Below are 27,467 nucleotides of genomic sequence, written 5' to 3' on the forward strand. Positions count from 1 at the left end.
TCTTGAATCTGCAGAATTTGTCACTACAGTATCAGAATCTGACAATTCCCCCTCAGAAGCCACTGAAGAATCGTCCTCATCAGATAATTGAGACAAACTGGCCTTGCATGGTCCTTTGAGCCAATAGGAGTGAGTCAGCCTGGGGAAAGCTTACACGGAGCAGACACCTTAAGCTCCATTGTGGAAAATAGTGATCAGTTTTCCACTGGGTTGGGTTTGTTGGAAGCAGGGAAGAGATGAAGATGGAACCCAGGAGCATCTTTGGCCTGACTTGGAAAAGCTGATAAAGCTGCAGAAACAGCAGAAGTAATCTGCGCAACGAAATTCCCAGGTAAAATAACACCACCAGGAGGTTGAGAGGAACCGCAGGGCACTGCATGTGAAGCTTGAGGGGAAAGCTGAAGCTAAGCTAGGATAACACTATCTTGAGAGACAGGAGGCTCCAGGAGAGACATCTTTACTTAAACTTTAATTTAAACATGAAGAGCAAAACTATACAGGAGAAATTATCTTAGCCTCCAAACACAATAAGCATTTTTCAAATGAATCAACTTTAGTATAAGTGTCCATATTTGGGTATAAAGTTCATCATTAAAAAAAATTTAAATGAAAAATTATAGACCTATAGAAAAGAAAGAACAGAGTAACCAACTCTAGCTTTCTATAAAAGGGGTAGCAATAATGTTAGAAGTTTAAGCAAAGATGACTTTGCGGTCTTCTAACTGCCAATAGCCACCATTACTCTTACTAAGTAGATTGACATGGACACAGCATAGCCCCAATCCTTGCTTGCAGGGAAAAGTACCCATTAAAAGGATTAAAATCTTCAGAGCTGCAACTCTACCTCAGCGATATGGAGGCGATCCTATTCAGTGCAAAGGGTTTTTGAACCAGGTGAGCATTTACTTTGAGATGTTACCTCAGGTGTTTCCCTCTGACAGAGCTAAGGTGGGATTTCTCATCTCGTTACTCTCTGACACAGCTCTTGCCTGGGCTAATCCCTTGTGGGAGACTAATAAACCTGTGATTTCAAATTACCCTGAATTTGTGGCCTCCTTTCGAAGGGTATTTAATGTTCCGGCTCGCTCCTCCTCTGCTGATAAACGACTCATGTCCGTTCAGCAAGGTACAAGATCTGTTGCTCAGTATGCTATTGAGTTCCGTACGCTTGTCGCAGAGGTAGGTTGGAACAATGAAGCCCTTGTTGCCGCCTTCTTTCATGGTCTCTCTGATGCGATTAAAGACAAGGTTGCTGCCAGAGATTTACCAGAGGATTTCGAGGCATTGGTGTCTTTTTTGATCCTAATTGACATCAGACTCAGAGAGAGGCCCTCTTTAAAGGAGCAATTGCGGAAGCCTCCTGTTCCGTTGTCTCCTACGTGTTCGTTCCCACCCATGCCTCCCTCTCCTCCCATGCCTCCAATGCAGTTGGGATTCGCACATCTCTCCGTGGCAGAGAGGGCCTTTAGGAGGAGGGAGAGGCTCTGCCTCTATTGTGGGTTACAGGGCCACCTTTTGAAGTCTTGTCCTACACAGCTGGGAAACGCTCACACCTAAGGTCCTGTTGGGGGTAGAATCTGGATTGGATGAGACTCTTAAGCGCTTGTGCTTAATTACCCAATAAGGAAAGATAGTCTTACTATGTAGTTGGATTCAATGAGATCTATTTATTTTTAGAATTATAAATACATACAATAAAATTTAAAACAATAGAAATTGATTCTTAAAACAAATCTAACTGGTTGGCCAACCATACAGTGTGAATAAAATGTTATAATATGTTTTCCAATCCCTGTTACTTAGTGTGTTATACAAACATATCTGTATATTTGAATTTTTGAATTTTGGTTTAATTGCAGATATTTTTTATGGATTTGATATAGTGGACTTGTGAAGAAGAATTCAAAAATTCAAATATACAGATATGTTTGTATAACACACTAAGTAACAGGGATTGGAAAACATATTATAACATTTTATTCACACTGTATGGTTGGCCAACCAGTTAGATTTGTTTTAAGAATCAATTTCTATTGTTTGGGGGTAGACCTTGGGTGGTTTATCCTCATTCCCGGAACCGCTTAAGGAGAAATCTTTTGTCACGGTTGTCCTTTCCTGGGTGGACTCCTCCATAGTCACTTAGGCTCTTGTTGACTCCGGTGCTGCGGGCTATTTCATTGACAGTGCTTTTGTATCAAAGCTCTCCATTCCTGTTTTGCCTCGGTCCGTTCCACTTGCTATTGAGGCCATTGATGGTAGGCCCCTTCAGCCCACACTCGCTACTCACGAAACTGCTCCGTTGTCCATGGCTGTTGGGGTTCTCCATTTTGAAACCCTCCAGTTCCAGGTGATAAACTCTCTGCATTTTCCGGTTGTTCTGGGTTATCCTTGGCTCCAAAAGCACAATCCCAGTCTCCACTGGTGCAGGTCCGAAATTTTGTCGTGGTCCCCGCAATGTATTTCCACTTGTCTTCGGAAACCAGTTAAAGTCTTGTGCACTTCTTCGGTATCTCAATTGCCAGGGGAGTACCGGAAGTTCCTAGACGTGTTTGACAAGGTGCGTGCCGGTACGTTGCCTCCTCACCGGTCTTACGATTGTGCCATAGACCTGCAACCCGGAGCCATTCCTCCTCGGGGCCGGGTGTACCCTCTGTCTGTTGCAGAGAATTGTGCTATGGAGAAGTATGTTGCCAATGCTCTGTCGCGGGGAATCATCCGCAAATCCTGCTCTCCTGCAGGGGCTGGCTTTCTTCTTTGTGAAGAAAAAGGGTGGCGAGTTAAGACCATGTATCGATTATAGGGGTCTTAATCGTCTTACCATTAAGAATGCTTACCCTATTCCGCTCATTACGGAACTCTTTGACCGCCTCAAGGGAGCTACGGTCTTTACTAAACTTGATTTGAGAGGAGCGTACAATCTCGTTAGGATTAAGGAGGGTCACGAATGGAAAACTACACTTCCTTTTATGGCCAGACTGGTGTGCATCATCCATGTGAGACAGGATGCAGTCTCAGAATTGTGATGTCATCACTTATTATTTAAAGGGCCTCTGTTCAGTATGCTTTGCCTTTGTGTTGTCTCAGACCTGTTTGTGAGAGTTCCTGTGTATTACCTGGCTGCCTGACGTCCTTCCTGGTTCCTGATCCCTGGCTTGTTCCTGACTCTGCCGTTTTCCTTGTTCCTGATTCCGGCTCGTCTAACTATTCGCTTTGGCTCCTGACTCGGCTTGTCTGACTACCTGCTCTGGTTTTGACTCCTGGCTTGTTCTTATTTGACTTGTGGACTTTTTATTATTTTTTGCTATGAATAAAGGTGTGATTATTTTTGCACTTCTCATCTCAGTCTGATTCCTGGCACCCTGACACTATCTATGCTATAGAAAAGAAATCAAAATTCAATATAATTATGGGAAGATAAAAGCATGAGATTAAAATCCTCCACATCGCAAAAATAAATCAATAGAAATTACAGCACATCTAGGCAAGTATTTCTGCTTGCTTTCACCCAAAACAAAAAAAAACCTCCAGAGGACTCTGGTTATTATATTGAATTATATATATATATATATACACACACACATATATATATACTCATACATGCATAAATATATATACACACATATATATATACACACACATATATATATATATACACACATATATATATATATACACATATATATATATATATACATATATATATATATATATATATATATATATACATACACACACACACATATATATATATACATATATATATATATATATATATATATATATATACACACACACATATATATATATACATATATATATATATATATAAACACATATATATATATATATATATATATATACACACACACACACATATATATATATATATACACACACATACATCTATATATATATATATATATATATATATATACACACACATACACACACACATTGGTTGAGGCCGGGTTTACACTCGACAAACAAATAAATTACAAATAGAACCTAAATAAAAACAATTGACATTTTCTAGACTTATCTATTAATCAATGTGTATAATAAAAAGCTATTTTTTATAAAAAAAACGTTGCTTATTGAAGTTTCTTTGCCGTGTAGTTCCCTTTTCGAGCCGTATTTTCTTTGGTAGTTTCCTATCAGGTCCTTTCGAGGATAGCGTGATCACATGATACTCAAAGTCCAATTGGAATCGTCCCAATTGTAACAGTATTTTTCTACTAGCATCGGCTATAAATGCTGCTATAAGCTAAGTGACAGATGAAAAGAAAATTGCGTTAGTACTTTATGATAGAAACAATCTTTTTATAGATGTAAACATACTTATTCTCAACCTATTTAAACATATTATCCATGCTGCATGATTTCTTGTGGCATTTATTTTCCTTGTATTTAGCTACATGATAGCATTATGAACTAAATAACTAGTCTAGAGAATGTTAATTGTTTTTATTTAGGTTCTATTTGTAATTTATTTCTTTGTCGAGTGTAAACCTGGCCTCAACTAATGGGGTAACGGGTAGCGCTTTTGAATATGTATTTAAAGACCGCCTGTGTTGCGGAAAGGTATGCTTGGTTGTAAAGCAAAGATGGCTGGGTCCGTTGAAACGTGCTGGGCATAATAAATACTGCATTTTAACAGAAAGCTGGTGAAGTTCATTCTTTGCACATCTAGGAGCTGTTAACCCAGATTTAAGCTGTGAGTATTTACACACCATTATATGGTGTCATATAAAGATATCTCAGCACAATCTTTTATCAGACTAGGAGTACCCTTCTAAGACATCGGAGCGCAAGTGAAGTATACAGAGAGGATCCAAAGTGAATCAGCGCCTCCTTTTTGCACCCTATATCTCCTATCAAACCTGTTTCAAGACCGGAAAAGAGAAAAGCCTATCTAGAATGTGTGAGAGATCTCTCCTCTCTAGGTGTTATCATACCAGTACCCCAAGCAGAAAGGGGTCTAGGGTACTATTCAAATCTTTTTGTGGTTCCAAAGAAGGAGGGCACGTTCCGCACGGTTCTGGACCTAAAGTGTTTAAGCAAGTTTCTGAATGTTCCATCGTATGAAATGGAAACGATCAGATCTATTCTGCCGCTAGTTCAAGAGGAACAGTTCATGACAACCATAGACTTGAAGGACGCTTACCTTCATGTGCCAAGCCACAGGGACCACTTCAAGTTCTTGAGATTTGCATTTCTGGACCAACACTTCCAGTTTGTGGCCCTTCCCTTTGGTCTGGCAACGGCCCAGAGAGTTTTCACAAAGGTTCTGGGGGCGCTACTTGCGGTGGACAGAGCCAGAGGCATTGTTGTTGCGCCCCATCTGGACGACATCCTAGTCCAGGCGCTGCCGCTCTGTCTCGCAGAGGATCATTCGAGGGCTCTTCTTTTGCTCCAATCTCACGGTTGGAAGACATCGGAGCGCAAGTGAAGTATACATAGAGGATCCAAAGTGAATCAGCGCTTCCTTTTTGCACCCTATATCTTCTAAAACAGGCTTCAGGAGAGACTGTGGGAAGGCAGCGGTTCAAACACTGAAGGAAAGTATCAATCCATACTATATGTATTTTTGTGTTTAGGTTTGATAGGAGGAATCTGCCCCTGGGCAGATGGGATCGGAACCCTATCCTGTAGCCCTGGGCAACAACGTCCAGAACCCAAGGATCCTGAACATTCTGCAACCGGGCTTCTGAAAATATAGATAATCTGCTGCCCTGCTCTGCTTAGACTTGTTCCAAGAATGAGCCGGTTTCCAAGTTCCCTTGGACTGGTCCACTTTCGTGGCGGGCTGCTGGCACTGGGCCTTGTCCACACGAAAGGGGCGAAAAGTAGATCCTTTAGGCTTAGCCTTCTTCTCCTGCGGTAGGAAAGCTCCCTTGCCTCCCGTAACCGTGGATATGATCGAATCCTGGACCAAACAGAAAGATCAAATATATCCTGTATGTACTAGCATGTTAATAAAAAAGAGATTCTATTTGATAAGTTATGCAAACCTGAATCTTTGCTATAAAAAAGCTCTTCAAGGGTAATGGACAAAAAGATATTAACCTAAATATCAATGTTCAGCTTAGCATTTGTCTTTACAATTCAGTAATATGAAAAGTAACTTTCTTTTTTATACTATATATATATTAGTTGGTTTGCAATTAGTTGATCTGTGCATAGCACCAGCTGCTTCACTCCGATGAGCTCCTGCACATGGTATTGTGTTTTATGGTTATGCCCTTAGCCTAAAGGACGTCTACAGACATTTACTTTTCACTTTTTTAGGACACTATAAGTTTATTTTTAAGTTTGCAACTACTCCTGTCTTATGTGCAACCCAGAAATAAAATAGGAGACATAATTTGGATTGTTAATATAAAATCAGGAGATTTGGGACAGTGCTTTGCATGATATAGTGCCGAGCTTGTTATTTACACCTAGCAATTTGTTATATGAATTGATGTCACTATTACCTGTTTGCACAATTTTTAGCAGATCCTTTGATATTGCTGATATATTATATATGTTGATATATGTACTCTATAGATAAATGTGCAAGGCTGTGTCTGTTATGGATATAGTCTTCAGCCCTTTTGCCTTTTTCTATTTTTAATTAAATTGGAATATGTACCAAATTCAACCTCTGTAGGTATATATCTGTTATTTTAAGAGTGGACGGGTTATTTACCAGTGCATATAGATACTCATGATATTTTTATGTTAAAATGAAGTCCATGCTTACTTTGTTGAGAGGTCCCTTGCATTGGTGGAGAACTAACAAAGATAAATAGCACACCTTGGTGAAATTGGCAAAACCATACTTATGCATCTCAGGCACCTCAACACCATCTGAGCGCCTCTTCTCTGCTGCAGGCAAATAAGCTTGCAAAAAAGAGAGCCAGACTCAGCCAGGAGCATGTGCATAATGTTGATATTTTGGGATTTCAATGCAAAGTTCCTGAAAGAGTGAATAACAGAATGTGATAAACAGTGATAGTCTACCTCTTTCTAGTTCTACCTCTTTTCAAACAGTTTGTGGTTTTGTTTTGCTTAATTATAATAATTTGTTCTGCTGCTTAAAAAAATGGACCAACAGCTGTTTTAATGTAAAGTTTTAGTCGGAAGTTTATATTTATAACACTAAGTATGTGGATTTTATTTAAAATATAGGGAAAAAAAACATAATTTATGCTTACCTGATAAATTTATTTATCTTGTAGTGTATCCAGCCAACGGATCATCCATTACTTGTGGGATATTCTCCTTCCCAACAGGAAGTTGCAAGAGGATCACCCACAGCAGAGCTGCTATATAGCTCCTCCCCTCACTGCCATATCCAGTCATTCGACCGAAACAAGACGAGAAAGGAGAAACCATAGGGTGCAGTGGTGACTGTAGTTTAATTAAAATTTAGACCTGCCTTAAAAGGACAGGGCGGGCCATGGACTGGATACACTACAAGAGAAATAAATTTATCAGGTAAGCATAAATTATGTTTTCTCTTGTTAAGTGTATCCAGTCCACAGATCATCCATTACTTGTGGGATACCAATACCAAAGCTAAAGTACACGGATGATGGGAGGGACAAGGCAGGAACTTAAACGGAAGGAACCACTGCCTGTAGAACCTCTCCCCCAAAAACAGCCTCCGAAGAAGCATAAGTGTCAAATTTGTAAAATTTTGAAAAGGTGTGAAGCGAAGACCAAGTCGCAGCCTTGCAAATCTGTTCAACAGAGGCCTCATTTTTAAAGGCCCAGGTGGAAGCCACAGCTCTAGTAGAATGAGCTGTAATCCTTTCAGGGGGCTGCTGTCCAGCAGTCTCATAGGCTAAGCGTATTATGCTCCGAAGCCAAAAGGAGAGAGAGGTTGTCGAAGCTTTTTGACCTCTCCTCTGTCCAGAGTAAACGACAAACAGGGCAGATGTTTGACGAAAATCTTTAGTAGCCTGTAAGTAAAACTTCAAGGCACGGACTACGTCCAGATTATGCAAAAGACGTTCCTTCTTTGAAGAAGGATTAGGACACAATGATGGAACAACAATCTCTTGATTGATATTCCTGTTAGAAACCACCTTAGGTAAAAACCCAGGTTTGGTACGCAGAACTACCTTGTCTGAATGAAAAATCAGATAAGGAGAATCACAATGTAAGGCAGATAACTCAGAGACTCTTCGAGCCGAGGAAATAGCCATCAAAAACAGAACTTTCCAAGATAAAAGTTTAATATCAATGGAATGAAGGGGTTCAAACGGAACTCCCTGAAGAACTTTAAGAACCAAGTTTAAGCTCCACGGGGGAGCAACAGTTTTAAACACAGGCTTAATCCTAACCAAAGCCTGACAAAATGCCTGGACGTCTGGAGCTTCTGCCAGATGCTTGTGCAAAAGAATAGACAGAGCAGAGATCTGTCCTTTTAAAGAACTAGCTGATAAGCCGTTGTCCAAACCCTCTTGGAGAAAGGACAATATCCTAGGAATCCTAACCTTACTCCATGAGTAACTCTTGGATTCACACCAATAAAGATATTTACGCCATATCTTATGGTAGATTTTCCTGGTGACAGGCTTCCGAGCCTGTATTAAGGTAACAATGACTGACTCGGAGAAGCCACGCCTTGATAGAATAAAGCGTTCAATCTCCATGCAGTCAGTCTCAGAGAAATTAGATTTGGATGATTGAAAGGACCTTGTATTAGAAGGTCCTGCCTCAGAGGCAGAGTCCATGGTGGAAGAGATGACATGTAAACTAGGTCTGCATACCAGGTCCTGCGTGGCCACGCAGGCGCTATCAGAATCACCGATGCTCTCTCCTGTTTGATTTTGGCAATCAGTCGAGGGAGCCAGGTTGAAGAACCAAGGAGCTGCTAGAGCATCTATCAGCGTTGCTCCCGGGTCCCTGGACCTGGATCCGTAACAAGGAAGCTTGGCGTTCTGGCGAGACGCCATGAGATCCAGTTCTGGTTTGCCCCAACGATGGACCAGTTGAGCAAACACCTCCGGATGGAGTAATCCGCCTCCCAGTTCTGTACGCCTGGGATGTGGATCGCTGACAGGTGGCAAGAGTGAGACTCTGCCCAGCGAATTATCTTTGAGACTTCTAACATCGCTAGGGAACTCCTGGTTCCCCCTTGATGGTTGATGTAAGCCACAGTCGTGATGTTGTCCGACTGAAATCTGATGAACCTCAGTGTTGCTAACTGAGGCCAAGCTAGAAGAGCATTGAATATTGCTCTTAACTCCAGAATATTTATTGGGAGGAGTTTCTCCTCCTGAGTCCACGATCCCTGAGCCTTCAGGGAGTTCCAGACTGCGTCCCAACCTAGAAGGCTGGCATCTGTTGTTACAATCGTCCAATCTGGCCTGCGAAAGCTCATACCCTTGGACAGATGGACACGAGAAAGCCACCAGAGAAGAGAATCTCTGGTCTCTTGATCCAGATTTAGTAGAGGGGACAAATCTGAGTAATCCCCATTCCACTGACTTAGCATGCATAATTGCAGCGGTCTGAGATGCAGGCGCGCAAATGGCACTATGTCCATTGCCGCTACCATTAAGCCGATTACTTCCATGCACTGAGCCACTGACGGGCGTGGAATGGAATGAAGGACACGGCAAGCATTTAGAAGTTTTGATAACCTGGACTCCGTCAGGTAAATTTTCATCTCTACAGAATCTATAAGAGTCCCTAGGAAGGAGACTCTTGTGAGTGGTGATAGAGAACTCTTTTCAACGTTCACTTTCCACCCATGCGACCTCAGAAATGCTAGAACTATCTCTGTATGAGACTTGGCAATTTGAAAGCTTGACGCCTGTATCAGGATGTCGTCTAGATACGGAGCCACCGCTATGCCTCGCGGTCTTAGAACCGCCAGAAGTGAGCCCAGAACCTTTGTAAAAATTCTCGGGGCAGTGGCCAACCCGAAGGGAAGACCTACAAATTGGTAATGCCTGTCTAGAAAGGCAAACCTTAGGAACCGATGATGATCTTTGTGAATCGGTATGTGAAGGTAGGCATCCTTTAAGTCCACTGTGGTCATGTACTGACCCTCTTGGATCATGGGTAGGATGGTCCGAATAGTTTCCATTTTGAATGATGGAACTCTGAGGAATTTGTTTAAGATCTTTAGATCCAAGATTGGTCTGAAGGTTCCCTCTTTCTTGGGAACCACAAACAGATTTGAATAAAATCCCTGTCCTTGTTCCGTCCGCGGAAATGGATGGATCACTCCCATTACTAGGAGGTCTTGCACACAGCTTAGGAATGCCTCTATATTTATCTGGTTTGCTGATAAGCTTGAAAGATGAAATCTCCCTTGTGGAGGAGAAGCTTTGAAGTCCAGAAGATATCCCTGAGATATGATCTCCAACGCCCAGGGATCCTGAACATCTCTTGCCCACGCCTGGGCGAAGAGAGAAAGTCTGCCCCCCACTAGATCCGTTTCCGGATAGGGGGCCGTTCCTTCATGCTGTCTTGGGGGCAGCAGCAGGCTTTCTGGCCTGCTTGCCCTTGTTCCAGGACTGGTTAGGTTTCCAGGCCTGTCTGGAATGAGCAACAGTTCCCTCTTGTTTTGAAGCGGAGGAAGTTGATGCTGCTCCTGCCTTGAAATTTCGAAAGGCACGAAAATTAGACTGTTTGGCCTTTGATTTGGCCCTGTCCTGAGGAAGGATATGACCCTTGCCTCCAGTAATGTCAGCAATAATTTCCTTCAAGCCAGGCCCGAATAAGGTCTGCCCCTTGAAAGGAATGTTGAGTAATTTAGACTTTGAAGTCACGTCAGCTGACCAGGATTTAAGCCATAGCGCCCTACGCGCCTGGATGGCGAATCCAGAATTCTTAGCCGTTAGTTTAGTCAAATGAACAATGGCATCAGAAACAAATGAGTTAGCTAGCTTAAGCGTTCTAAGCTTGTCAATAATTTCATTCAATGGAGCTGTCTGGATGGCCTCTTCCAGGGCCTCAAACCAGAATGCCGCCGCAGCAGTGACAGGCGCAATGCATGCAAGGGGCTGTAAAATAAAACCTTGTTGAATAAACATTTTCTTAAGGTAACCCTCCAATTTTTTATCCATTGGATCTGAAAAAGCACAACTGTCCTCAACTGGGATAGTGGTACGCTTTGCTTAAGTAGAAACTGCTCCCTCCACCTTAGGGACCGTCTGCCATAAGTCCCGTGTAGTGGCGTCTATTGGAAACATTTTTCTAAATATAGGAGGTGGGGAAAAGGGCACACCGGGTCTATCCCACTCCTTGCTAATAATTTCTGTAAGCCTTTTAGGTATAGGAAAAACGTCAGTACACACCGGCACCGCATAGTATCTATCCAGCCTACACAATTTCTCTGGAATTGCAACTGTGTTACAGTCATTCAGAGCAGCTAATACCTCCCCAAGCAATACACGGAGGTTCTCAAGCTTAAATTTAAAATTAGAAATCTCTGAATCAGGTTTCCCCGAGTCAGAGATGTCACCCACAGACTGAAGCTCTCCGTCCTCATGTTCTGCATACTGTGACGCAGTATCAGACATGGCTCTAACAGCATTTGCTCTTGTATCTCTCCTAACCCCAGAGCTATCGCGCTTGCCTCTTAATTCAGGCAATCTAGATAATACCTCTGACAGGGTATTATTCATGATTGCAGCCATGTCCTGCAAGGTAATCGCTATGGGCGTCCCTGATGTAATTGGCGCCATATTAGCGTGCGTCCCCTGAGCGGGAGGTGAAGGGTCTGACACGTGGGGAGAGTTAGTCGGCATAACTTCCCCCTCGACAGAACCCTCTGGTGATAATTCTTTTATAGATAAAGACTGATCTTTACTGTTTAAGGTGAAATCAATACATTTAGTACACATTCTCCTATGGGGCTCCACCATGGCTTTAAAACATAATGAACAAGTAGGTTCCTCTGTGTCAGACATGTTTAAACAGACTAGCAATGAGACTAGCAAGCTTGGAAAACACTTTAAAACAAGTTTACAAGCAATATAAAAAACGTTACTGCGCCTTTAAGAAACACAAATTTTCCCAAATTTTGAAATAACAGTGAAAAAATGCAGTTACACTAACGAAATTTTTACAGTGTATGTAATAAGTTAGCAGAGCATTGCACCCACCCCTTAATACCAAAAACGGAATAAACAAATGACAAAAACGTTTTTTAAACAGTCACAACTGCCACAGCTCTACTGTGGCTTTTTACCTCCCTCAATACGACTTTTGAAGCCTTTTGAGCCCTTCAGAGAAGTCCTGGATCATGCAGGAAGAAGCTGGATATCTGTGTCTGTAATTTTTGCTGTGCAAAAAAACGCCAAAATAGGCCCCTCCCACTCATATTACAACAGTGGGAAGCCTCAGGGAACTGTTTCTAGGCAAAATTCAAGCCAGCCATGTGGAAAAAACTAGGCCCCAATAAGTTTTATCACCAAACATATGTAAAAAACGATTAAACATGCCAGCAAACGTTTTAAAATACACTTTTATAAGAGTATGTATCTCTATTAATAAGCCTGATACCAGTCGCTATCACTGCATTTAAGGCTTTACTTACATTACTTCGGTATCAGCAGCATTTTCTAGCAAATTCCATCCCTAGAAAAATATTTTAACTGCACATACCTTATTACAGGAAAACCTGCATGCTATTCCCCCTCTGAAGTTACCTCACTCCTCAGAATATGTGAGAACAGCAAAGGATCTTAGTTACTTCTGCTAAGATCATAGAAAACGCAGGCAGATTCTTCTTCTAAATACTGCCTGAGATAAACAGTACACGCCGGTACCATTTAAAAATAACAAACTTTTGATTGAAGAAATAAACTAAGTATAAAACACCACAGTCCTCTTACGACCTCCATCTTAGTTGAGAGTTGCAAGAGAATGACTGGATATGGCAGTGAGGGGAGGAGCTATATAGCAGCTCTGCTGTGGGTGATCCTCTTGCAACTTCCTGTTGGGAAGGAGAATATCCCACAAGTAATGGATGATCCGTGGACTGGATACACTTAACAAGAGAAACATAATTTATGCTTACCTGATAAATGTATTTCTCTTGTGGTGTATCCAGGCCACGGATCATCCATTACTTGTGGGATATTCTCCTTCCCAACAGGAAGTTGCAAGAGGATCACCCACAGCAGAGCTGCTATATAGCTCCTCCCCTAACTGCCATATCCAGTCATTCTACCGAAGACAAGCAGAGAAAGGAGAAACCATAGGGTGCAGTGGTGACTGTAGTTTAAAGTTAAAAAATACCTGCCTTAAAATGACAGGGCGGGCCGTGGACTGGATACACCACAAGAGAAATAAATGTATCAGGTAAGCATAAATTATGTTTTCTCTTGTAAGGTGTATCCAGTCCATGGATCATCCATTACTTGTGGGATACCAATACCAAAAGCTAAAGTACACGGATGAAGGGAGGGACAAGGCAGGTACTTAAACGGAAGGTACCACTGCCTGTAAAACTTTTCTCCCAAAAATAGCCTCCGAAGAAGCAAAAGTATCAAATTTATAGAATTTTGAAAAGGTATGAAGCGAAGACCAAGTCGCCACCTTGCAAATCTGTTCAACAGAAGCCTCATTTTTAAAGGCCCATGTGGAAGCCACAGCTCTAGTAGAATGAGCTGTAATCCTTTCAGGAGGCTGCTGGCCAGCAATCTCATAAGCTAAGCGGATTACGCTTCTTAGCCAAAACGAAAGAGAGGTTGCCGAAGCCTTTTGGCCTCTCCTCTGTCCAGAGTAGACAACAAACAAAGCAGATGTTTGACGAAAATCTTTAGTAGCTTGTAAATAATACTTTAAAGCACGAACCACGTCAAGATTGTGTAATAGACGTTCCTTCTTTGAAGAAGGATTAGGACACAATGATGGAACAACAATCTCCTGATTGATATTCTTATTAGATACCACCTTAGGTAAAAACCCAGGTTTGGTACGCAGAACTACCTTATCTGCATGGAAGATCAGATAAGGAAAGTCACATTGTAAGGCAGATAACTCGGAAACTCTACAAGCCGAGGAAATAGCTACCAAAAAAAGAACTTTAAGAACCAAATTTAAGCTCCATGGCGGAGCAACAGGTTTAAACACAGGCTTGATTCTAACTAAAGCCTGACAAAATGCCTGAACGTCTGGAACATCCGCCAGACGCTTGTGCAAAGGAATAGACAGAGCAGAAATCTATCCCTTTAAGGAACTAGCTGACAATCCGTTTTCCAATCCTTCTTGGAGAAAAGATAATATTTTGGGAATCCTGACCTTACTCCATGAGTAACCCTTGGATTCACACCAATAAAGATATTTATGCCATATCTTATGATAGATTTTCCTGGTGACAGGCTTTCGTGCCTGAATTAAGGTATCAATGACTGACTCGGAGAAGCCACGCTTTGATAAAATCAAGCGTTCAATCTCCAGGCAGTCAGTCTCAGAGAAATTAGATTTGGATGGTTGAAAAAAAGCAGTAAATCAAACGAAATTTTTACAGTGTGTATAATAAGCTAACAGAGCATTGCACCCACTTGCAAATTGATGATTAACCCCTTAGTTAAAAAAAAAAAAAGCTCTGCTGTGGCCCTACCTTCCCAAACAAACGACTTTGGAAAGCCTAAGAGCCCTTTAGAGAGGTCCTATAGCATTCAGGGGGCTCCTGAAGGAAGCTGGATGTCTCAGTCTGTAAAAGTTACTGCACAATAATGCGCTAAATTAGGCCCCTCCCACTCATGTTAAAACAGTGGAGAGCCTCAGGAAACTGTTTCTAGACAAATTTAAGCCAGCCATGTGGAAAAAAACTAGGCCCCAATAAAGTTTTATCACCAAAGCATATATAAAAACGCTTAAACATTTCCAGCAAACGTTTTATATTGCAAATCTATAAGAGTATTACCTCTGAAAGTAAGCATGATACCAGTCGCTATTAAATCACTGTATTCAGGCTTACCTTACATAAATCTGGTATCAGCAGCATTTTCTAGCATTTACATCTCTAGAAAAAAAAATTAACTGCACATACCTCATAGCAGGATACCCTGCACGCTATTCCCCAGCTGAAGTTACCTCTCTCTTCAGTTATGTGTGAGAACAGCAATGGATCTTAGTTACAACCTGCTAAGATCATAGAGATCACAGGCAGATTCTTCTTCAATTTTCTGCCTGGGATAAAATAGTACAACTCCGGTACCATTTAAAAATAACAAACTTTTGATTGAAGAAAAAAACAACTACGTTTCACCACTTCTCTCTCACTACCTCAATGCTTGTCGAGAGTTGCAAGAGAATGACTGGATATGGCAGTTGGGGGAGGAGCTATATAGCAGCTCTGCTGTGGGTGATCATCTTGCAACTTCCTGTTGGGAAGGAGAATATCCCACAAGTAATGGATGATCCGTGGACTGGATACACCTTACAAGAGAAATAATTATTTTTTTTATCCGATCAGTCGATTAATCGAAAAAAATAGGCGATTAATCGATTATGAAAATGATCGTTAGTCGAAGCCCTAAAATAAACATAAAAACAGATTGTGTAAAAAACAGCAAATTTACTTGTTTTCTGGCAAAATGAGCAACTTAAGTTGCATTTGGTTGTCTTCTGAGCATAAGCAAAATGGACTGCCTGTTTCTATTGCATTCACTAAACACTAAGACACCTCATGTTACTCCAGAAGATTTATGACATCAAGCTAGATATGACTTCCTGTAGAGACCCCAGGCCCATTGTAGGGTTGTGGCGGCAAGTAATGGACTGCACAAATGAAGTTTAAAAAAAACATAATTTATGCTTACCTGATAAATTTATTTCTCTTGTAGTGTATTCAGTCCACGGGTCATCCATTACTTATGGGATTATATCTCCTTCCCAACAGGAAGTTGCAAGAGGATCACCCAAGCAGAGCTGCCATATAGCTCCTCCCCTCACACGTCATATCCAGTCATTCGACCGAAACAAGACAAGAAAGGAGAAACCATAGGGTGCAGAGGTGACTGTAGTTTAAATTAAAAATTTAGATCTGCCTTAAAAGACAGGGCGGGCCGTGGACTGAATACACTACAAGAGAAATAAATTTATCAGGTAAGCATAAATTATGTTTTCTCTTGTAAGGTGTATCCAGTCAATGGATCACCCATTACTTGTGGGATACCAATACCAAAGCTTAAGTACACGGATGATGGGAGGGACAAGGCAGGAACTTTAAACGGAAGGAACCACTGCCTGTAGAACCTTTCTCCCAAAAACAGCCTCCGAAGAAGCAAAAGTGTCAAATTTGTAAAATTTTTAAAAAGTGTGAAGTGAAGGCCAAGTTGCAGCCTTGCAAATCTGTTCAACAGAGGCCTCATTCTTAAAGGCCCAGGTGGAAGCCACAGCTCTAGTGGAATGAGCTGTAACTCTTCCAGGAGGCTGCTGTCCAGTAGTCTCATAGGCTAAGCGTATTATGCTACGAAGCCAAAAGGAGAGAGAGGTAGCCGAAGCTTTTTGACCTCTCCTCTGTCCAGAGTAAACGACAAACAGGGAAGAAGTTTGACGAAAATCTTTAGTTGCCTGCAAATAGAACTTCAGGGCACGGACTACGTCCAGATTATGTAAGAGTCGTTCCTTCTTTGAAGAAGGGTTAGGACACAGTGATGGAACAACAATTTCTTGATTGATATTCCTGTTAGAAACTACCTTAGGTAAGAACCCAGGTTTAGTACGCAGAACTACCTTGTCTGAATGGAAAATCAGATAAGGAGAATCACAATGTAAGGCAGATAACTCAGAGACTCTTCGAGCCGAGGAAATAGCCATCAAAAACAGAACTTTCCAAGATAACAGCTTAATATCAATGGAATGAAGGGGTTCAAACGGAACACCTTGAAGAACTTTAAGAACTAAGTTTAAACTCCACGGCGGAGCAACAGTCTTAAACACAGGCCTAATCCTAGCCAAAGCCTGACAAAAAGCCTGAACGTCTGGAACTTCTGCCAGACGTTTGTGTAGAAGAATAGACAGAGCAGAAATCTGTCCCTTTAACGAACTAGCAGATAAGCCTTTTTCTAAACCCTCTTGTAGAAAAGACAATATCCTAGGAATCCTAACCTTACTCCATGAGTAACTCTTGGATTCGCACCAGTATAAATATTTACGCCATATCTTATGGTAAATTTTTCTGGTAACAGGTTTCCGAGCCTGTATTAAGGTATCAATAACCGACTCCGAGAAGCCACGCTTTGATAGAATCAAGCGTTCAATCTCCATGCAGTCAGTCTCAGAGAAACTAGATTTGGATGATTGAAAGGACCCTGAATTAGAAGGTCCTGCCTCAGAGGCAGAGACCATGGTGGACAGGACGACATGTTCACTAGGTCTGCATACCAGGTCCTGCGTGGCCACGCAGGCGCTATCAGAATCACTGATGCCCTTTCCTGTTTGATCCTGGCAATCTGTCGAGGAAGCATCGGGAATGGTGGAAACACATAAGCCATGTTGAAGACCCAAGGGGCTGTCAGAGCATCTATCAGCACCGCTCCCGGGTCCCTGGATCTGGATCCGTAACAAGGAAGCTTGGCGTTCTGGCGAGACGCCATGAGATCCAGTTCTGGTTTGCCCCAACGATGGACCAGTTGAGTAAACACCTCCGGATGGAGTTCCCACTCCCCCGGATGAAAAGTCTGACGACTTAGAAAATCCGCCTCCCAGTTCTGTACGCCTGGGATGTGGATCGCTGACAGGTGGCAAGAGTGAGACTCTGCCCAGCGAATTATCTTTGAGACTTCTAACATCGCTAGGGAACTCCTGGTTCCCCCTTGATGGTTGATGTAAGCCACAGTCGTGATGTTGTCCGACTGGAATCTGATGAACCTCAGTGTTGCTAACTGAGGCCAAGCTAGAAGAGCATTGAATATTGCTCTTAGCTCTAGAATATTTATTGGGAGGAGTTTCTCCTCCTAAGTCCACGATCCCTGAGCCTTCAGGGAGTTCCAGACTGCGCCCCAACCTAGAAGGCTGGCATCTGTTGTTACAATCGTCCAATCTGGCCTGCGAAAGGTCATACCCTTGGACAGATGGACACGAGAAAGCCACCAGAGAAGAGAAACTCTGGTCTCTTGATCCAGATTTAGTAGGGGGGACAAATCTGAGTAATCCCCATTCCACTGACTTAGCATGCATAATTGCAGCGGTCTGAGATGCAGGCGCGCAAATGGCACTATGTCCATTGCCGCTACCATTAAGCCGATTACTTCCATGCACTGAGCCACTGACGGGCGTGGAATGGAATGAAGGACACTGCAAGCATTTAGAAGTTATGATAACCTGGACTCCGTCAGGTAAATTTTCATCTCTACAGAACCTAGGAAGGAGACTCTTGTGAGTGGTGATAGAGAACTCTTTTCCACGTTCACCTTCCACCCATGCGACCTCAGAAATGCCAGAACTATCTCTGTATGAGACTTGGCCCTTTGAAAGCTTGATGCCTGTATCAGGATGTCGTCTAGATACGGAGCCACCGCTATGCCTCGCGGTCTTAGAACCGCCAGAAGTGAGCCCAGAACCTTTGTAAAGATTCTTGGGGCCGTAGCCAACCCGAAGGGAAGAGCTACAAACTGGTAATGCCTGTCTAGAAAGGCAAATCTTAGGTACCGATAATGATCTTTGTGAATTGGTATATGAAGGTAGGCATCCTTTAAGTCTACCGTGGTCATGTATTGACCCTCTTGGATCATGGGTAGGATGGTTCGAATAGTTTCCATTTTGAATGATGGAACTCTTAGGAATTTGTTTAAGATTTTTAGGTCCAAGATTGGTCTGAAGGTTCCCTCTTTCTTGGGAACCACAAACAGATTCGAGTAAAACCCTTGCCCTTGTTCCGTCCGAGGAACTGGGTTGATCACCCCCAATACTAAGAGGTCTTGCACACAACGTAGAAATGCCTCTTTCTTTAATTGGTTTGCTGATAACCTTGAAAGATGAAATCTCCCTTGTGGAGGAGATGCTTTGAAGTCCAGAAGATATCCCTGAGATATGATCTCTAACGCCCAGGGATCCTGGACTTCTCTTGCCCAAGCCTGGGCGAAGAGAGATAGTCTGCCCCCCACTAGATCCGTTTCCGGATAGGGGGCCCTCTCTTCATGCTGTCTTAGGGGCAGAAGAAGGCTTTCTGGCCTGCTTGCCCTTGTTCCAGGACTGGTTAGTTTTCCAGCCCTGTCTGTAACGAGCAACAGGTCCTTCCTGTTTTGGAGCGGAGGAAGTTGATGCTGCTCCTGCCTTGAAATTACGAAAGGCACGAAAATTAGACTGTTTGGCCTTTGACTTGGCCCTGTCCTGAGGAAGAGTATGACCCTTACCCCCAGTAATGTCAGCAATAATTTCTTTCAAGCCGGGCCCGAATAAGGTCTGCCCTTTGAAAGGAATATTAAGCAATTTAGACTTAGAAGTCACGTCAGCTGACCAGGATTTAAGCCATAGCGCTCTGCGCGCCTGGATGGCGAATCCGGAGTTCTTAGCCGTTAGTTTGGTTAAATGTACAACGGCATCAGAAACAAATGCATTAGCTAGCTTAAGTGCTTTAAGCTTGGCCATAATCTCATCCAATGGAGCTGTGCGAATGGCCTCTTCCAGAGACTCAAACCAGAATGCCGCAGCCGCAGTGACAGGCGCAATGCATGCAAGGGGCTGTAAGATAAAACCTTGTTGAACAAACATTTTCTTAAGGTAACCTTCTAATTTTTTATCCATTGGATCTGAAAAAGCACAACTATCCTCCACCGGGATAGTGGTACGCTTAGCTAAAGTAGAAACTGCTCCCTCCACCTTAGGGACCGTCTGCCATAAGTCTCGTGTGGTGGCGTCTATCGGAAACATTTTTCTAAACATCGGAGGTGGGGATAAAGGCACACCGGGTCTATCCCACTCCTTGCTAATAATTTCTGTAAGCCTTTTAGGTATAGGAAAAACGTCAGTACACACCGGTACCGCAAAGTATCTATCCAACCTACATACTTTCTCTGGAATTGCAACCGTGTTACAATCATTCAGAGCCGCTAATAGCTCCCCTAGCAATACGCGGAGGTTCTCAAGCTTAAATTTAAAATTAGAAATCTCTGAATCCGGTCTCCCTGGATCAGATCCGTCACCCACAGAATGAAGCTCTCCGTCCTCATGTTCTGCAAATTGTGACGCAGTATCAGACATGGCTCTCACATCATCAGCGTGCTCTGTCCTTATCCAGAGCTATCGTGCTTGCCTCTTAATTCAGGCAATTTAGATAAAACCTCTGTCATAACAGCCGCCATGTCTTGCAAAGTGATTTGTATGGGCCTCTCTGATGCACTTGGCGCCACAATATCACGCGCCCCCTGAGCGGGAGGCGAAGGTACTGACACGTGAGGAGAGTTAGTCGGCATAACTTCCCCCTCGTTGTCTGGTGATAATTTATTTACAGATATAGATTGACTTTTATGCAAAGTGACATCAATACAATTAGTACACATATTTCTGTGGGGCTCCACATTGGCCTTCAAACATAGTGAACAAGCAGATTCATCTGTGTCAGACATGTTTAAACAGACTCGCAATGAGACTAGCAAGCTTGGAAAAACCTTTTAAGTAAATTTACAAGCAATATAAAAAACGCTACTGCGCCTTTAAGAAGCACAAAAAAAAGACGTCACAGTTGAAATAACAAAGAACCAAATCAGTTATAGCAACCAAATCTTCACAGTAAATATGTTAAGTTAGAAGAGTATTGCACCCACTAGCAAATGGATGATTAACCCCTTAATACCCAAAAACGGATAATCAAATTAACAATTAACGTTTTTTATCACAGTCAAACACACTGTCACAGGTCTGCTGTGACTGATTACCTCCCTCAAAATGACTTTTGAAGACCCCTGAGCTCTCTAGAGACGTCCTGGATCAAGGAGGAAGAAGCAGGAAGACTGAAACTGAATTTTTACTGCGCAAAAAAGCGCTATAATAGGCTCCTCCCACTCCTATTACAACAGTGGGAAACCTCAGTTAAACGCTTCTATAGAGAAATAAACAACAGCCATGTGGAAATTTTCATGCCCCAAAAGATTTATCAGCAAAGTACCTCACAAAAAACGAATAACATGCCAGTAAACGCTTTAAACATACACTTTAAATGTTAGATAGTGTTATTAATAAGCCTGCTACCAGTCGCTTCTACTGCAGTTAAGGCTTATACAATACTTCGGTATTAACAGTATTTTCTTAGTCAAATTCCATTCCTTAGAAAATTACTTATTGTACATACATTCATCAGCCTGATACCAGTCGCCGCTGCATTTAAGGCTGTACTTACATTACATCGGTATCAGCAGTATTTTCTTAGTCAATTCCATTCCTTAGAAAAATAATTTACTGCACATACCTCGTTTGCGGGATTCCCCGCATGCTATTCCCTTTCTGAAAGTTACCCCACTCCTCAGAATGTGCGAGAACAGCCAGTGGATCTTAGTTACTTCCGCTAAGATCATAGAAAAACTCAGGCAGATTCTTCTTCTAAATACTGCCTGAGAACAAACAGCACACTCCGGTGCCATTTAAAATAACAAACTTTTGATTGAAGAAATAAACTAAGTATAAAAACACCACAGACCTCTCACAACGACCTATCTAGTTGAGTTGCAAGAGAATGACTGGATATGACGTGTGAGGGGAGGAGCTATATGGCAGCTCTGCTTGGGTGATCCTCTTGCAACTTCCTGTTGGGAAGGAGATATAATCCCATAAGTAATGGATGACCCGTGGACTGAATACACTTAACAAGAGAAAAGAAGGTAAAATCCTTTTAAAATGATGAATAATACATATTGCAATGCTTCGTGCTTTTTTTGTTACAACAATGAAACAGACTTTTTTCAACATCCCCTTTAACTATGTGAAATGCTACATAAAACATTTTATTAAAACCGCCAAAATAAATGCAACAAAATACAGCTACTTGGCTTCTGGCTGGAATTAATGTGCAAGATCTGGAAATGTCAACAAAAAGCCTTCTGGTCCATTGGCTACAATTTACTGCAGCAAATGTAGCTAGAGGAAGTCATTGCTGTCACAATGTGTAGGTGATAGATTATATGCGATATAGAGTGCTAGAGAGGAAGATCTCATATATAAACATCTTGGCACCCTGAACTAACAATAATAATGCAAACAGAACATATAATGTAATATTGTTCCAAAACTTCCAAAGAAGAAAAAACATTACTTAACTCTTTAGCTGCAGATAAATTTTCATTCCCCAGTGCTGGAGGTGTTTTTTTGTTGTTCGGCCTTTATTGAATTTGCACATACACTTTAACATTTATGTTTGAGTTGTACCCACACAATATTATGTATATATTTTTTTCAGTAGACCAAGCATTTTTAGAAAATAACTAATTTACAGAAATAAAAATAATCTTAGACCATATGAAATGCAAAAAACCCAATATAATAATGTTTTGTTATTTTCTGTGGTGTACATCATTGTTTCTCAAACGTAGTCCTCAAGTACCCCCAACAGACCAGGTTTTCATTATAGCTGAACCAGTGCACAGGTGAAATAATCAGCTTATGAGTGTTACTGCTCAGCTGATTACTTCAACTGCGCACTGGTTCAGCTATAATGAAAACCTGACCTGTTGGGGGGTACTTGAGCACGGTTGACTGAACTGGTGTACATTTACAACAAACATTTTTTGTGCCACAAATAAAAATAATAATATATATATATATATATATATATATATACACACACATATATTTATATATGTGTATATATATATATATATATATATATATATAAATATAAAATAAATAAATGATACACATATACATGAACACACATATACATACACAGGTATATTCAAAATGTTACAATAACAAAAATATAATAATAATAATAATAATAAATTACGTTCTAAATAAAACTACTTACCGGCTGTAATATCGCCTATATCCCATATTCTTAGGCCGTCCTTTTGGCCACCAAATGCATAAACAAATGGCAAATCTGGACAACATGCTGAGCAAAAGAGGACTCCCTAAAAAAAAACCAAAAAAACCAACTTTGACTACATTTAAAAGCGCACAGATGTGCCAAAAAAGCATTTTAGGTCGGAACAGGGGTATATGAAAAAGTTTACATATGTTAAGAACCTACCATTTTCATATCTCTGGAATGAATTAAACTTGGTTTATCAAGCAGGATGTCCCAAATCTTTACATACTTGTCTGCAGACGAGGTCACAAGACAGCCTTTTACTTGGCTACTTAAATCAAGTCCTGTATTAAAATAAAAAAAAGTTTTTGGCTTTTCAAGATCAAATGAAAATGTTATTTTTACTCTTAACATATATAGGCAGCGCACACAGTGCATCTTGGTTTCCCCCCCTACTGCTCACTTTGACCTGTTTAGCACAATCCACGATGTAAACAGGTTTGTGAGAAAACTCACCCTTAAAAGTTCATTTTACCCTGTACATAGCAGAAGTAAAAACATTGACGTTTTCCAACATACAGTGGAAAAAAAAAGCTTATTCTATCTGAGGAAATTTCCTCCAATAAAAGGAAGAAAATACATTTTCAACACAGCCTTACACTGGAACAACGTCAAGCTCTAAAATCCTTGGGGCCTAATCCCAATATTGTAATCAAGGCGTCTGACAAGGGGGCAATATAGTTGTTATGAATAGGGACTACTATGTATCTGAATCTTTCAGGCAATTAAATGATAAAGAGGTTTATCAAAGATTAACTTTTAATCCCACTAACAACTATAAATCCCTCTTGGAAGACATCCTGACTTTAAGACTGCAGAAGGGTGCTATTTCTACATCAGTCATAGATACACTATTATCAAGTGCCCCCTTAACACTGATTTTTTACTTTTTGCCCAAACTGCACAAGGATATACTCAATACACCTGGCCGCCCCATTATTTCAGGGGTAGGCTCATTATTGAAGCCATTATCAGAGATAGTAGACTCCTCCTTGCAGTCCCTGGTCAGCAATTTTATGAGCTATGTTAGAGATACCACACAAGTACTAAGAATAGCTCAGGATATAAAGTGGGAACACAAGTATAAATTTGTTACGATAGATGTATCATCTCTCTATACCTCCATTCCACACCAGCAGGGATTGAACTGTGTCTCTTTTTTTTTTGGATAATTTTTCAAATTACTCTGATGATGTGAAGGTGTTTCTTATCATTGCTATTGAGTTTTTGCCAACACACAATTTCTTTTTGTTTGAGGGTTGTTGTTACCTCCAGAGATGTGGAACAGCCATGGGGTCCAAATTTGTCCCCTCCTATGCCTATCTCTTTATGGAATGGTGGGAGTTGTTCCACGTCTATGGAGGTGACAACCCCTTTAAGACGCACATCAACTATTATGGCCGGTATATATATCTGCTGCTGGTGTGGAATGGAGATGAGAGTAGTGTCCTGGCATTTGTAGAACCCATCAATGCCAATAATGTAAATTTGAAGTTTACTTTGGAACAACATCAGCAAAATATAAAACTTCTTGACATCAAGTTAAATGCACACGTGACAACCAAAAGCATTGATACCTGTTTATATAGAAAACCCACAGTTGGTAATACCATCCTGAACTACAGATCATGTCACCCGAACATGTTCTTAAAGGGACATGAAAGCCATATTTTTTCTTTCATGATTTAGAAAGAGCATGCAATTTAAAACAACTTTGCTGATTGGTTGCTGCATATAGATGCCTTGTGTGATTGGCTCACCCATATGCATTGCTATTTCTTCAACAAAGCATATCTAAAGAATGAAGCAAATAAGAAAATAGAAGTAAATTGGAATGTTGTTTAAAATTGTATTCTCTACTTGAATCATGAAAGAACATTTTTGGGTTTAGTGTCCCTTTAAGGCTATACCAAAAGGACAATATATAAGAACGAAAAGGATATGTTCGAATAATATGGCCTACCGGAAACAGTGTGGTGTTTTGGCTAAAAGATTATCTGAACGTGGTTATCCTAGTAATTTGCTTCATTCTAACAGTGAACAGGTTGATATCATCCCACGTGATTCCCTATTGGAGTACAGACAGAACAAAAGAATCTAGATTTGGACAGTCCGAATGTAGGGATAAACTAATTTTTAGCACCCCCTATAGTCTTGAATATAACAACATTTGTAATCTAATTAGGGAGTGTTTTCCAATCTTGTCAACAGATCCCACATTGGAGAGAGTAGTGATAAGTGGTTGCAAATTTGTTGCTAAAAAAGCAAAAACCATAGGTAATATGGTGGCTCCATCCAATTTCCTGACAGTAAAAAAAGAACTTGGTTACCACAAAGAACAGGTTTCTTTAAATGTAAATCTAGAATATGTAAGACATGCAACAATGTAACAGAGGGTGAGTTCTTTAAATCAACAGTTTCAAACAAAACCTACCAAATTGCATACAATTTGAACTGTAACTCAAAATATGTAATTTACCTTCTATCCTGTAGGGGGTGCCAAATCCAATATGTAGGCAAAATAAAAAGATTTTTCAAAGATAGAGCCCTTTGTGCATATCAGGGATATTGACAACCTTGATATTTTCACCCAAGTAGTAAAACATTTCAAGAGTAAGAGCCATAGATCTTTTTGCTTGTGCACACAGTGCATCTGGCTGTAGACACAGGCTGAGCACACAGTGCCTATAACTGCATACAGAGGCTGAGCACACAGTGCCTATAACTGCATACAGAGGCTGAGCACACAGTGCCTATAACTGCATACAGAGGCTGAGCACACAGTGCCTATAGCTGCATACAGAGGCTGACCACACAGTGCCTATAACTGCATACAGAGGCTCAGCACACAGTGCCTATAACTGCATACAGAGGCTGAGCACACAGTGCATATAACTGCATACAGAGGCTGAGCACACAGTGCATATAACTGCATACAGAGGCTGAGCACACAGTGCATATAACTGCATACAGTGGCTGAGCACACAGTGCATATAACTGCATACAGAGGCTGAGCACACAGTGCATATAACTGCATACAGAGGCTGAGCACACATTGCCTATAACTGCATACAGAGGCTGAGCACACAGTGCATATAACTGCATACAGAGGCTGAGCACACAGTGCATATAACTGCATACAGAGGCTGAGCACACAGTGCATATAACTGCATACAGAGGCTGAGCACACAGTGCATATAACTGCATACAGAGGCTGAGCACACATTGCATATAACTGCATACAGTGGCTGAGCACACAGTGCATATAACTGCATACAGAGGCTGAGCACACAGTGCATATAACTGCATACAGAGGCTGAGCACACAGTGCGTATAACTGCATACAGAGGCTGAGCACACAGTGCGTATAACTGCATACAGAGGCTGAGCACACAGTGCCTATAACTGCATACAGAGGCTGAGCACACAGAGCGTATAACTGCATACAGAGGCTGAGCACACAGTGCCTATAACTGCATACAGAGGCTGAGCACACAGTGCCTATAACTGCATACAGAGGCTGAGCACACAGAGCGTATAACTGCATACAGAGGCTGAGCACACAGTGCCTATAACTGCATACAGAGGCTGAGCACACAGTGCCTATAACTGCATACAGAGGCTGAGCACACAGTGCCTATAACTGCATACAGAGGCTGAGCACACAGTGCCTATAACTGCATACAGAGACTGAGCACACAGTGCCTATAACTGCATACAGAGGCTGAGCACACAGTGCGTATAACTGCATACAGAGGTTGAGCACACAGTGCGTATAACTGCATACAGAGTCTGAGCACACAGTGCGTATAACTGCATACAGAGGCTGAGCACACATTGCCTATAACTGCATACAGAGGCTGAGCACACAATGCGTATAACTGCATACAGAGGCTGAGCACACAGTGCGTATAACTGCATACAGAGGCTGAACACACAGTGCGTATAACTGCATACAGAGGCTGAGCACACAGTGCATATAACTGCATACAGAGGCTGAGCACACAGTGCATATAACTGCATACAGAGGCTGAGCACACAGTGCCTATAACTGCATACAGAGGCTGAGCACACAGTGCCTATAACTGCATACAGAGGCTGAGCACACAGTGCCTATAACTGCATACAGAGGCTGAGCACACAGTGCCTATAACTGCATACAGAGGCTGAGCACACAGTGCATATAACTGCATACAGAGGCTGAGCACACAGTGCGTATAACTGCATACAGAGGCTGAGCACACAGTGCGTATAACTGCATACAGAGGCTGAGCACACAGTGCATATAACTGCATACAGAGGCTGAGCACACAGTGCCTATAACTGCATACAGAGGCTGAGCACACAGTGCGTATAACTGCATACAGAGGCTGAGCACACAGTGCGTATAACTGCATACAGAGGCTGAGCACACAGTGCCTATAACTGCATACAGAGGCTGAGCACACAGTGCCTATAACTGCATACAGAGGCTGAGCACACA

General features: G+C 41.7%; 1 protein-coding gene across 1 annotated transcript in view; it reads right to left on the reverse strand.

The window, feature by feature from the left end:
- Positions 1-27,467, reverse strand: part of PWP1 (PWP1 homolog, endonuclein) — a 229,293-nt gene that overhangs the window by 26,385 nt on the left and 175,441 nt on the right. The window contains exons 13-14 of the mRNA XM_053718754.1: positions 23,147-23,268; positions 22,922-23,027 (exon numbers count right to left, since the gene is read on the reverse strand). Coding sequence (XP_053574729.1) covers positions 22,922-23,027; positions 23,147-23,268 — 228 coding nt within the window. The remainder of the gene's footprint in view (positions 1-22,921; positions 23,028-23,146; positions 23,269-27,467) is intronic.

This window comes from Bombina bombina, chromosome 6 (genome assembly GCF_027579735.1).
Source record: "Bombina bombina isolate aBomBom1 chromosome 6, aBomBom1.pri, whole genome shotgun sequence".
Lineage (NCBI taxonomy): Eukaryota > Metazoa > Chordata > Amphibia > Anura > Bombinatoridae > Bombina > Bombina bombina.